The following is a 12,385-nucleotide window of genomic DNA, read 5'->3' as shown; positions in this document are numbered from 1 at the left end:
AAATCGTTTAAGTAGGGATACAGGTGGACCCATTGCAACAATGAGACGTACAAGTCGTTACGTTGAAAACGAACTTTACAACTTTGGTGGGGGGGTGGGGAGAGAAAGTTGGTTGGGGGGGTGGGGGGAGGATGGGATGGGAAGGGGAAACAAAGGAGGAGGCTACAATGCTTGATAAGAAATGTACTCATTATCTTGCCCATGTAATTGTAACCCCTCTGTACAGTATTTTCACAATAAAAAAAAAAGGAAACGTACAACTTGGGGGTGGGGGGGTGGGGGGGAGCAGGGAGGATTGGGTGGGGGGGCTGAGGAAGGATGGGAAAGGATGGGAAGGGGAAACAAAGGAGGAGGCTACAATACTTGATAAGAAATGTACTCATTACCTTGCCCATGTAATTGTAACCCCTCTGTACAGTATTTTCACAAAAAATTAATTAATTGATTAATTTTAAAAAAAGGAAACATAAAAAAATTTTTTTGCGTCTTAGTTAACAGGGTATTTTTAATACAAAAGTATTTCAGACTTAAGGTAAGTATTTTTGTTTGGCTGTCAAATGAACTCATATCCTTTTTTTTTTTTTTTTTTTTTTAGGAAAATATATAACCTTTGTTCTGGACCCTTTCCAGTACCAGTTATTATTGAAATATCACAGACAACTAAGCTTTCAAATATTTGGTAGAAAATTAGCAGCAAAAGCATTTTCTGTCAAGAAGTTGCTAGAAAATGATGACCTTGGCCGTGACCTTCATGGTGTCTATCAATATTTGCAAGGCAAACCTTTGGAAACACTCTTGGAAAATATACTCCAGAATGCAAAACAAATTGTTGATATACATTTAGGAGAAAGCAAAAATTGGAACACAACTCAAATATTAACATTCTGTAGGTCGGTAATATTTGAGCTCACATTTGCAACCATATATGGAAAAATTCTTGCTGATGATAGCAAAAAAATAATCAGTGAGCTAAGAGACGATTTTGTAAACTTTGATGACAAGTTCTTATACATAACATCGGACATACCCATTGAGTTTATAGGAAATGCCAAAGCTATGCAGAAGAAACTTATACAATTTTTTACCTTAGAGAAATTAACTCACATACAAGGATGGTCAGAAATTGTTCAACAGAGGCAAAATATCCTGGAGAAATACTATAATCTTGAGGACACTGAAATAGGAGGTAAGGAATTTCTGAATGATTACTTGCCTTAAATAAAATAATTTACAGTACACCTTTGAAATAAAAAGATAAGATGGCGACCTTGAAAATTTTTATGCTCTTTCTAATTGGCTAACGGTAAAATGTTTTACTCTGAAACAACCCTCTATGATAATTGATTTTTTTTTTTTTGCTGAGGTGGTAAAACAAGATACTTAATGACGATAATGAGAAAGAGTATAACTAAGCTGCATTTACTCCTCTTATCTCATCCCCCACCTTCTTGCCCCCTCTACACACACATTACATTTTAAACTATTCTCATTAAGCAGAAAATTAGACTTCAGAAGCCTATTGGTTCTCATTAGCATGCACTGATCCTTGGCTGGGTCTGTGTCCTAACATCTTTTAATTAGCACACTGCAAATCTAATCAGTGTAATAAACGCTATTAATCTTCCTTTTCACTTATTTTCTCCCAGCACATCATTTTGCCTTTCTCTGGGCCTCTGTGGCAAACACTATTCCAGCTATGTTCTGGGCAATGTATTATCTTCTCCGGCACCCAGAAGCTATGGAAGCACTGCGTGATGAAATTGACCATTTTCTGCAGTCAACAGGTCAAAAGAAAGGGTCTGGATTTTCCATCCACCTCAACAGAGAACAATTGGACAGCCTGGTATACCTAGGTAATTTATTTTTATCTGTTATGAAGAAAAGAAGGTACCTCTCTACAAACTCAGTTTATCACTCATAGCTGTTTACCAAGAGGTGGAGGACACAGCTGCCTAATTGACATAATAACACCCATTTACATCAATTATAAATTATGTAGTTTATAGCTGTAGATACACTCATTGCATGTAAACATTAAGTCCTAGGTAATTAACTATGCGAGGTATGCAAAAGGCTAAACCAAAGCTCTGCAATTATTTGGGAAAAAAAAGTTTATGCCTATTAAGTCATTTGATTCTGAGCATCTGTTAGTGTGCTAATGCTTTCCAAACACTGCGGTACTATCTTGACAAGAAAAGGATTTTGTGATTGAAAAAGAATTTTAGAGAGGCAACTTGTGTGCAAATGTATTTATTCTTCCTTACAGTGTTGTCAGTATATGGTTGGTTCTCAAAACTATTACAAAAATCCTTTACTAGAATTTAATGATTTAAAAACACAAAAAAGAAGGAAATATGAAAAGAAAGGAAGGAAGGAAAAAAAAGCACATACCAAAGACTCCATCTAAAGCAGTTATATTTTATAACGTTAGCTCACTAATGAGATGTTTATGGTCCCTATTTCAAAGACATTTGAGGGCTGTAGGACAAATATTTCATTTTTTGCCATTGTTCCTACATAGGCCTAGACATGTATGACATGAGCTGTGATTACTGTGGACTTTATTCTCCTTTACCGCCTTTGAGAAGACTCTTTAATCTTGTACTGAATTTATATTCCCAGTTAAATTCCCCATCAGTGAGTTTGTCTGTGCTTTCTCTGAATTAATATTTCATTCAAGGATACTTTTCACAAAATTCCAAGTTCCTATGGAGAAATGCAGGAAGAATGCTTATTTATCACTCTTTTTTCAGACATTGTAGATACTAATATTTTAGCCTATGTTGGCCTTCATTTTTTATTTTTTCAATACATTCTGGTTTCTTCTGGCAACTTCTAAGAGCAAAGGCTCTCTCAATCTTGGTCACCTTTACCACCAGTTGGCACTGAGAAGAATGTTCCAAGTATTACACAAGTTGCTCCCACTGGTCAGACTAAGACTCATCAGTGTCAGAGGCAATGGCAAAAATGTGCCTTGATCATTAAATAAAAATGTGTCACCTTGTAGTTTACTGTGTTTGACATATTTTAGCAAAGGAACTTGGATCAAGAATTAAAATAATTTGAATATTATTAAAATCCAAATATTTATTTTTCTTTGCAGAATTGTTAAGGAACAAATATTCAAAACTTATGTAAAAATCTGGGTAGTTGCCTCCACTCGGATATATAGTACTTTTCTGGAAAGAATATTTACAGTCTCTATGAAGATACAGGCTGAATTCTCTATATAATCATGCACTTTCCATTGTATTTTCTTAATTAGATGATATATACCAGGATGTAATACAAGTAATCTTTAAGAAATATGTCTTTGTATTCTGTTCATAAGTATTACTGTGAAAACTTTAGTTGAAATTTATCAATTCTTTTTTTCCTCTCCCAGCTCTTGTCATGGAAACAAACGATTATTTTTCAATAATCTTTTAAAACAGAAGCATCTGAATTAATTTGATCAGAAGAAATAGCAAACTGTAGAGCTAATAATTTGGATCTGTTTGAATACATAGTCATCTTTTCAGATGATCATTCCTGTAGCTCTCATATATTTACAGCTTTGCTGTCACCAACCAACGAGTAACAGAGCAACAAAAATCTCTTGTGAGCTGAGATCCACCTAGACAAAGGGTAGTCAGCACTCAGTAGTAGCCAGCAAGGTTCATCATGACCTCTGTCACCAGCAGAGGCCAGTGTTGTTTATTAAGAGAATTGAAATGATGGAGCTGATGATCTTTCAGGATATATATATATTCATCTACTAGAAAGTTTAATCAGATTGGAGTACATTTTTATGAATCAGTTACACAACAGATAAACTATGCACTTAGTAATAGTACAAACATGAATATTTCTCTGTGTTGAAGGAACCTACACTGTACAAAGGCAAAAGTCATGCAACTAGATATTCACAATGTGCCACATGATATGTACGTGTCTTCTCATCTCCTTAAGGGAAGAGTTGAATGTGTTTTAAATACAGTCTCTTTTTTAAAAAGGGGGTTGTGAGTCTTTATCATTATGAGAGAAACTATTACAATGATAAAATGAATGCTGCATTTTTTTTTTAACTAGGAAGAGATTTTTTTATGTTGATATAGTACAAGAGATTCTTCTTTATGCAGAGATTTGCATGCCAGCACACTCTGATGAAGCAGCACTGAAAAGGGAGTGGGGATGTCATAGTCTGTTAAACTAATTCAAAACTATCATTTGTTGCAAGAGGCTATGAGAGCTTTGTGCTTTTATCACTCTTGAGAATTTCTCTTTAAAACCAGTCTACTCTTACCTTTCAAACGAAGAAAACATAGCTTTTTTTGTAATTTATGTGTCTTGCTAAGTGAAGATTCTGTTTATCATGGCTCCATTAAAATGATCTATTAATGTTTAGTGCAGATCTCTGTGGTTAAATTTAAATTTATATGATTTAATAAGTGTAATGAGGTTTGGATTAATTGTTACTTAGGGCTAAAAATCCAAATAGGAAAAGATTATAGAAAGGAAGCTTGAGAACTTAAGAGAAAAGTTTTTTTTAATATCAATTTTTCTAGCAATAAAAGCTGGAATGAAGGCATGATTTAGAACTTTGGATTTCAAATATGGGTCAAGGAAAAAGAAAAGAGATACAGAGAGATGAAGATAAGCTAAATGTTGATACAGGAACAATGCTCTACAATAGAAATTCTGATAAATTGGTAGCTAATAATTTTAATGTCTACTACTTCTTATAGGATACCCGATAAAGGTATGTAAACAACATGATAGTACAGGGTAGCGAGTCAGTAAAAGTTTTCTCCAAAATGACATTTAACCTGTATGAAACCCCTGAAATTCCATATTATTTTCTTCCTTTTTGATTTTTTTGTGAACCAAACCAGCGTCATATTCAAATCTACCTTGTCCACAAAGGTAATCTTGCATTGTTAGAGAAAAGATCATACAATTTTAATAAAAACATAAGAGAAAATTAATCATAACTCCTGAACAGCTGAGGTAAATTCCAGTCATCTATTTGTTTTCAATGGCATATTCTGAATTTGACCCAATTCTCTTGCAGATATTGGAGTAAAACAGAGGTATGGTAAAATATGACTTTCTATGAATAATTTCAGTATTTCAAAGCAGCTTCATCACTTACTTCATGGGTTAATTACTTACATTCTCTGAGCAAGTGTTTCTGCTATTATTTTATCACTGTTTCTACAGATAAGAAAATGAGTAGGATGTTAAATCACTTGCCTAAGGGTATGGAAGTAGTAAAAGGGGAGAGGCACAAATTTTCACTCAGGTTTTCTGACCACAGCCACATCTTTCTCCTCACACCTATCTGACCCCAAACCTCTTGGTCATCTTTTTTTCCTTGCCCCAACTGAAAGAGAAGAGAACTTTCTATTTTGATTCAGTAAAGCCAGCCATGATGTGCACCAGGACAACACCAGGAAATATGAGCTATATCAAGATAAGTTATCTGAGTTTACTAACTTCCGGATAAGATGTTATGGATAATCATGTTTGTGTTTGTTTTACTTCATTTTTACTCTGCTGGGGATTGAATGCAGTGGCTCACATATATTTGGAAAGCATTCTGTTGCTGAACTACAGCCTAGCCTAGCCGAATACTAGTACCAATGATTTCACTTTAGTAAGTCCTTTATATATCTTAGCTTACTTAACTTTTCAAGTATGAGTATTTTTTCCTAATCCTTGAATAACAGGGCTTGGAAAGATTAGGTAATCAATCCTAATCATACAATTAAATAGCAAACTTAAAAGTTAATGTGGAGCCTGCCTGATTTCATTGCCATACAACGATCACTAGCACCTCAGGCAAAATTGCAATAAAATATGCATCAGAGAGCATGACCAGTTCTTTTTACTAGATGTTTTTTATCACTGATTTTCAAATCCTTAGAATATGTGGTTAAGGTAAAGCTAGAGTTCCACACTAGAACTTCGTTGATGTTTGTTGAAATAAAAATAAGGCTTTCACTTTAGAATAGTTTGATACTTACAGAAAAAAAAATACGAAGACAGTGTCCCTGTGTCCCTCCCACCTCAAAAATTTCATATATTTCTGCCATTCTATATTTCTGTGACATGTTTGTCATGATTATGGCAATTATTTTGGAAAAGTAATCATTCAATATTATAAATAATTGTGTATTTGTAAACATGATAACTTAAATGATTCAGATCATTGTGAAGTTAGCTAAAGTCCTCTCTCCTGATGAGGTAATAGATGAATCATAAATTATATTGTGGGTAGGAACATTTTTTTATGTATACTAAGGGTAGAACCCAGGTTCCTATGTATGCTGGACCAGCATCCTCCCACCAACTCTCAGCCCTAACCACGTATAAGGGAGGCCCTTCTAACTGGAGATGGAGGAAAAAAAGTATCTTTCACCAAAGAGTACATCAGAAACCTGCACATGGAGGCACTGAGATATTTATGTTATACAAAAAAATAGAAGCTGTTTTTTAAATTAGAAATATTGATTTGGATGTTCATTATTTTCATGCTAGCACAAAATTAAGACTGGGCCAGAAGAAATAAGCTAATTGAAAGGGAACTTAAGTGCTAATTATAGTAGCCAATTATTCTATTTATTCTAACAATCAACTGCAAGAGAATAGGATGAAGAAATGTGAGGCTTTTTAGAAAGGGGCTTAAGATGATGCTTCTCAGCCTTTGTTTCCATATCTGGTGAGATTACAAACTTCTCATCTCTGTTCCTGATTGCATTGTTCTAAGGTAAGGGCAGATAGCTAGAAAAATTCAGTTGGAGAGAGGGCAGCAAAGTTCAAAACCACTAATTTAAAGATTTTAGTTAATGCATTGGATTGGATTCCATTGGTTTGCCATGGAGTGCTTGTTTGTTCATTTGTTTTACAATGTCAGGTAACTATAATGGGTAACCAGAGTGACTGAGAAAGTCTAGGGTATCAGAAAGCTTAAAAAGAGTCAGTAGAGACACTATTTCGAAAATTCTATTCCTTCTCTGCTCCCACAGAGCATCACTAAAAGTACATAAGGAGCACAGAAAAATTTCTGTTTGAAGCACAGAAAATGAGAGTTCCTTTCTACTCATCCAAGACAAATAGCACATTCAGTTCTGGGACTTTTTTAAGAGGCACATGAAGCAGTTGAATTCTTTTGGCGTGCTAAAAGACAATACCCCTATGTATGACACACAAACAGAAAATGCATAACATTTTAAAGGAATTGAGAGAAGAAAGGGAGGAAGAGGAGACCATAAGTTATGAATATTAATTTGGTGAAAGATAGGTTAAGCTTTTCACCACAAATAATTTTTAAAGATGTGAGATGATGCATATGTTAATGAGATTGATGGAGCCAGGCCACAGTGTTGTGTATAGCATCCTTTTGTACATGATAAATGTTATGATTTTTATTTTCTATTATCAAAGTAAATTTTAAAATGAAATTCTGCTGTATCTTAAGTGGGATCTGGGAGCATTCCTATTTATTTGCACCTTTTGACCTTGAAATTCCCAGATTGCTATATACATGATCAGATTCCTATTGTGATATACATGATCAGATATATAAGATCAAATTCATATGTTGGCCTCCCCTTGCTAACCAGCAGCAATAATAACCCAATGCTTTGAGCAGAGAAGGGCCTTGACCAATGCTTCTTGAATATGTACATGTTGACTCTATGTTTATGTGCTTAGCAGTAGACTAGAGGTTATGTCTGAAAAGCAATGTACAGGTAAGCATTTGTACCAATTCACAGTTATTTTTAGCCTTATCCAAATATACAGTTGTTAAGCCAAAAATTGTGACTTTTTTTTGCTTCAACTTAAAGTAATTTCTTATTTACCTTGTCATCTACCTAGAGACACACTTTGTGAGCCATCCTTCATGTCATCACACCTTCCAGAGCACACCATCTTCATATCTATGCCTCTTTATCCTTTCCCATCCACATTCTCTTTAAAGACTCACCAAATGTTCAACCCCAGTGACTGCATCCGGGCCTGGTTATTCATTTCACTCCAGCCATACCAGCTATCCACTGATCACCATAGCTAATCAGATGGTATGCCAGCCTGCACCAATCATTAAGATGACCCAAATTAACAGCCTGGCTGTGTCACAGTACATTCATTCCACACACAGAGACATGGCCTAAGTATGAGGCAAAAACCCGGATGTGCTTATTTGTGTTTGCTTTGTTATATGCATTATTGATAGTCATGATCTGCTTTAGCACTTTAACTGTGCAAATGAAAATCATCTGTCAATTATTCCAGTCAGAATTGAGATCTGAGGGCAAAAGTAAAGAGTATTTGCCTTTTTTCTACCAGCATGTCCTTTCATTGGATATTTTCCTCTGTTATGTGGAAGTTCAAAACATGCCTCAGCCCTTTGCTGAGATGGAACATTTAATCAAATTACCTTCATATTCTGGAAAGAGAAACAACGCTTCCCTAGCCAGGTGATGACATTAGTTCAGGCTCAGAAGTATTCATTCACCGTAGGAATTTTAAATTTTCTTGTGGATACTAGTTAGCAAAGCCCAATTCGTAATAAAACAGAGCCAGCCTTAATCACAGTTACGATCTGTGGCACCTTACATTGCCTGGAATAAATTTTATCCCCAACATATTTGCATTCTTGATGGCCATTTTTCTACAATGCCTTCTAATAATGAGAGTGGTTCTAATATCCACTAAATCTTAGCATAAATTAACAATCTATTATGCACAATAAGTTTTGTAAAACACAGATAGAAATCATGTTTAATTAAAATTACTTCTATATGAAAGCCAAATGCAGTAACGATTCACAGTGACCTTTTATTACCTGCAGTTCCTTGTTTGGGCTGTATGATTGACAGCTAGCTGTTTGGCTACCATGTTGAATTTCAGCTGACAAGACTTTTCATTTTAACTCAATTTGCCCGCCTATCACAAGCTGGTGGCAGGCCAGACCCAAGTCACCCAGCTTTGCCTTAGCAGCTTGCTCTAGTTCTCATTAGTACGCATTTATTCAGTGGAAATTGGAAGACAAATGCTTGAAGGCATGTGAACTAAGTATAGCAAATTAGGTTTAAAGACTGAATATTTATAAGTATATGGAAAGTTTTTTTTTAATTCTAGAGCAAATTGAGAACTGAGTGCTAGCTTTGGTATAAAAGAAATGAAGATAGAGGCGTGGGGGGAGGGAGATTCTAAGAATAACAATACTATAAGCTTTTTCTTTCCATTTTGGAAATATGCAAAAAATCTCTCTGACAACACCTTATCAAATAAAAAGGCTGGCTTCTCTTTCATGGAATGCTTGCACAATGGAGTTTAACACATCGTGTGTGAGAAGGGAGAAAAAATGAGGGTCATGTTCATTTGTTGCTTGGTTATCCCTTGGTATGTTTTAAATTGCCTTGTTTGTTCGGCACTAGCACAGAAACAGATGTTGCTCTACCGTGCAGGATAATTTACTGTACCTCCTGGTGCAGCATGGAAGTCCTCCCAGGACCCAGCTGGTCTGTCAGTGGCACTGGCTGGTGTCTGCTCAACTATGACAACTACAAGTAGAGGCTGCAATTTGTGTTATTTTTTTTATTGTGCAGTGTGTCATTCTTCACAACCTATAGTTCTGCCCACAGTCATACTGGGGCTGGTGGGAAAAGCTGCTGGCTTTTGTGTTGTATTCCAGAGCCCCATAAGCTCAACTCTCCATTGTTGATAATAATGCAACTCATTACTTTTGTCACCTAATGATTATCGGCATGATTGCTCAGAGCAAGAGCCAACCCCGTCTTGCACACATAACTGGTACTGGAAGGTAAAACAGATTTGTCACTTACGATCTGACTGCTGAGGCACACTTTGAGTTCCATTATTGTGATTAACTTCTGCATAAGATATGCTTGCCCAATTGTCATTTGTGATACTGCAGTGGGCACAAGCTGCCATGCTTCCCAAGAGCACACTGGCCAATCAGATGTGACTATGTTATTTGGATTGTTAAATGCCTGCCCTGTCACAGTAGCCACCTACCATTATTTTGGTTTTGCATTTTCTTCTTCCCACACCCCTACTGGACTTGTTGGGTGAACAGCACTGCTACATATGTCAGCTACCATTTCACACCACAAGCTAAAATGATGCTATCCTTTGTTGGTCCAACAGAGCCAGCAGCAGTACATGGAAAGGCAACCGTTGCTTTTCACCATAGAAATGTTGGTCGTTGGTGTCCTGCCAGTTGAAATCTGTCGTGTCAGGTGCCTTGTGGCTATCTGCTGTAGAGTCTATGTTCCAAAACCAAAGTTCTTATCTGGCCTCATCACCAGCAAACCGATTTGACTCTGCCTGATTATAATAACGAAGGCAGTCCAAGAGAATATGCACAGCCTCACTGTACGTCACATTGAATCACCCTGCTGCCTACCCAGAGCTGACCGCAGCCTCATTTCTTTAGACAAATGCATGCTTAAGGAAAAAAAAAAACTCCTGGGAGAAGACACCCAAAGCTACTCTTATCCCCATGCAAGCTACACGTAGATTTAAATTTCATGGAAGTAATAGCTGTTTTTATTTTTGATGGATGCAAGTCCTCAAGAGGAGCCTGCCTTTAATAACCTAATAATTAGATACTCAGTGTGTCAGAATTCTCCTGAACACCGGTTCTGTGTGTGTATATATGAGTGTGTGTGTGTGTGTGTGTATTCTAAATTGTAAGTCATAAACAGAGCCATTTGTTATAATGTGAAGGGCCGGGGGGAACCTCCATTTGGAGTTCCTTCCACATTGCTGATTAGAAAGACTCAAGCTTTATATTCTAGGGCCCATTCGTGGTGGTGGAAACATAGTCACTTTTGATTATGAAGGGAGAGATGCAGACCTAGACAGGAGTTCCACGCTGATATGCATGCTATCAGAATGATTTATGCAAATTATGCATATTATTCCCAAAGGAATTCCTCCTCAAACTGCCAGGATAAATTGCCGGAAATTAGCCATAAAATCTGTCGTGCTAGGAGCAAAAGGTGAAGGCCACTGGGAAAGCAAGGACATTCGGCTTCTGGAATCTTCCAGGGAATGATGGTGGCAGATGCTAAGGAAAATGTGGTTTTCTTTTGTATCCTATTAAAAAGTATTTTCCTTTTGAAATTTTTCCAGCAAATGCTGACTCACGCTTTATTTACAGCTAGCATGAAAGAAATTAAGTGTCAAGCTGTCTCAGAATGCACAACTACAGTTATTTTACTATTAACTACCTCAGTGGTTATTAAGTCGAAAAGATTGGCTCGAAAGGCATTGCTGTTCTCTAGGTTGGTGAGATATTTCACCTTAGTGTACTCTCAGTAGGATGTAGTTTATATATAATATGAATACTCTAACATGGCATTCTTTCCTATAGGCCATTCCCCCTTACAAAAATCATGATCAATGGCTTTCGGACCCAAGACAATATGGCTACCTCACACCTGTCAAATGAATCCTAGTTGTTTTGGGGTGTACCCCCTTACCCTTACCCTTACCTGTCACCATTGGCTTCTTTGTGAAGTACAATGGATGTGATAAAGACATTGTTTCCTCTTTAATCAAGTCTATTGGTAATGAACTTTAGTGCTCCACTGAGAATACTTCTCAGTCATAGTTATAGTTCAGTAAGCTATTATTTATTTCCTTCAGAAAGCATCATTTTTGAGGTCTTTCGACTGTGTTCACATTCTGGCACATTTCGTATTGTTGAAGAGGATTTGATTATCAGTTCTGACACCAGTGACTGCTGTCTGCGGAAGGGAGAATTGATAGCCATTTTTCCTCCAATGCTACATAATGACCCTGAAGTTTTTGAAGCTCCAGAGGTAAGTAAGCATCAAGCTGGTCACTGCTACTTCTTAGGCTGTGCAAACATATATCCTCTTTCATTTATTCTGTCTGTCTGTCTGTCTGTGTCTCCCTCTTTCTCTCTTTCTCTCTCTACATTGATACAGGCAGAATTTGAGATGGTTTCTTGTTTTTTACTTCCTTCTGATGGGAAAGTTTGCCTTTTTTAAACCAAGGATCTATCCTAAGGATCTATCTCCGAAAGACAGTGTAATCTATAAAACAACAAGACTCCAGATGAAATGGGCATTGTACCTTAGCCATCAGTAAGTTTTGACCCAAATTAGGTACTGTTGGTAGAGAATTAAAAACCATGGTAGGTTAACTACTGACAGGCTGGATAGAAAATAAATAACACTCAACTACTGTATTTTGCAGAATATTTCCAAAACAGAGTTGACTCAATTAACATCATCACTGTAGATAAACCCAAACACAGTTTTTTTTGAAAACCAGTGGTAGGTACCCCAGCTAGCTCCATTATGAACTTGAGGCTGTAAAGCTGCGGCTCGTGGGTGAA

General features: G+C 36.6%; 1 protein-coding gene across 1 annotated transcript in view; it reads left to right on the top strand.

Annotated features, from left to right (window-relative positions):
* Positions 1-12,385, top strand: part of LOC122095977 (cytochrome P450 7B1) — a 157,452-nt gene that overhangs the window by 138,417 nt on the left and 6,650 nt on the right. The window contains exons 3-5 of the mRNA XM_042666334.1: positions 596-1,186; positions 1,647-1,853; positions 11,668-11,843. Of these exons, the coding sequence (XP_042522268.1) occupies positions 596-1,186; positions 1,647-1,853; positions 11,668-11,843 (974 nt within the window). The remainder of the gene's footprint in view (positions 1-595; positions 1,187-1,646; positions 1,854-11,667; positions 11,844-12,385) is intronic.

Source organism: Dipodomys spectabilis, unplaced genomic scaffold (assembly GCF_019054845.1).
Source record: "Dipodomys spectabilis isolate Male_0828 unplaced genomic scaffold, ASM1905484v1 ptg000015l, whole genome shotgun sequence".
Taxonomy (NCBI): Eukaryota; Metazoa; Chordata; class Mammalia; order Rodentia; family Heteromyidae; genus Dipodomys; species Dipodomys spectabilis.
This window is presented reverse-complemented; position numbering and strand designations above follow the sequence as displayed.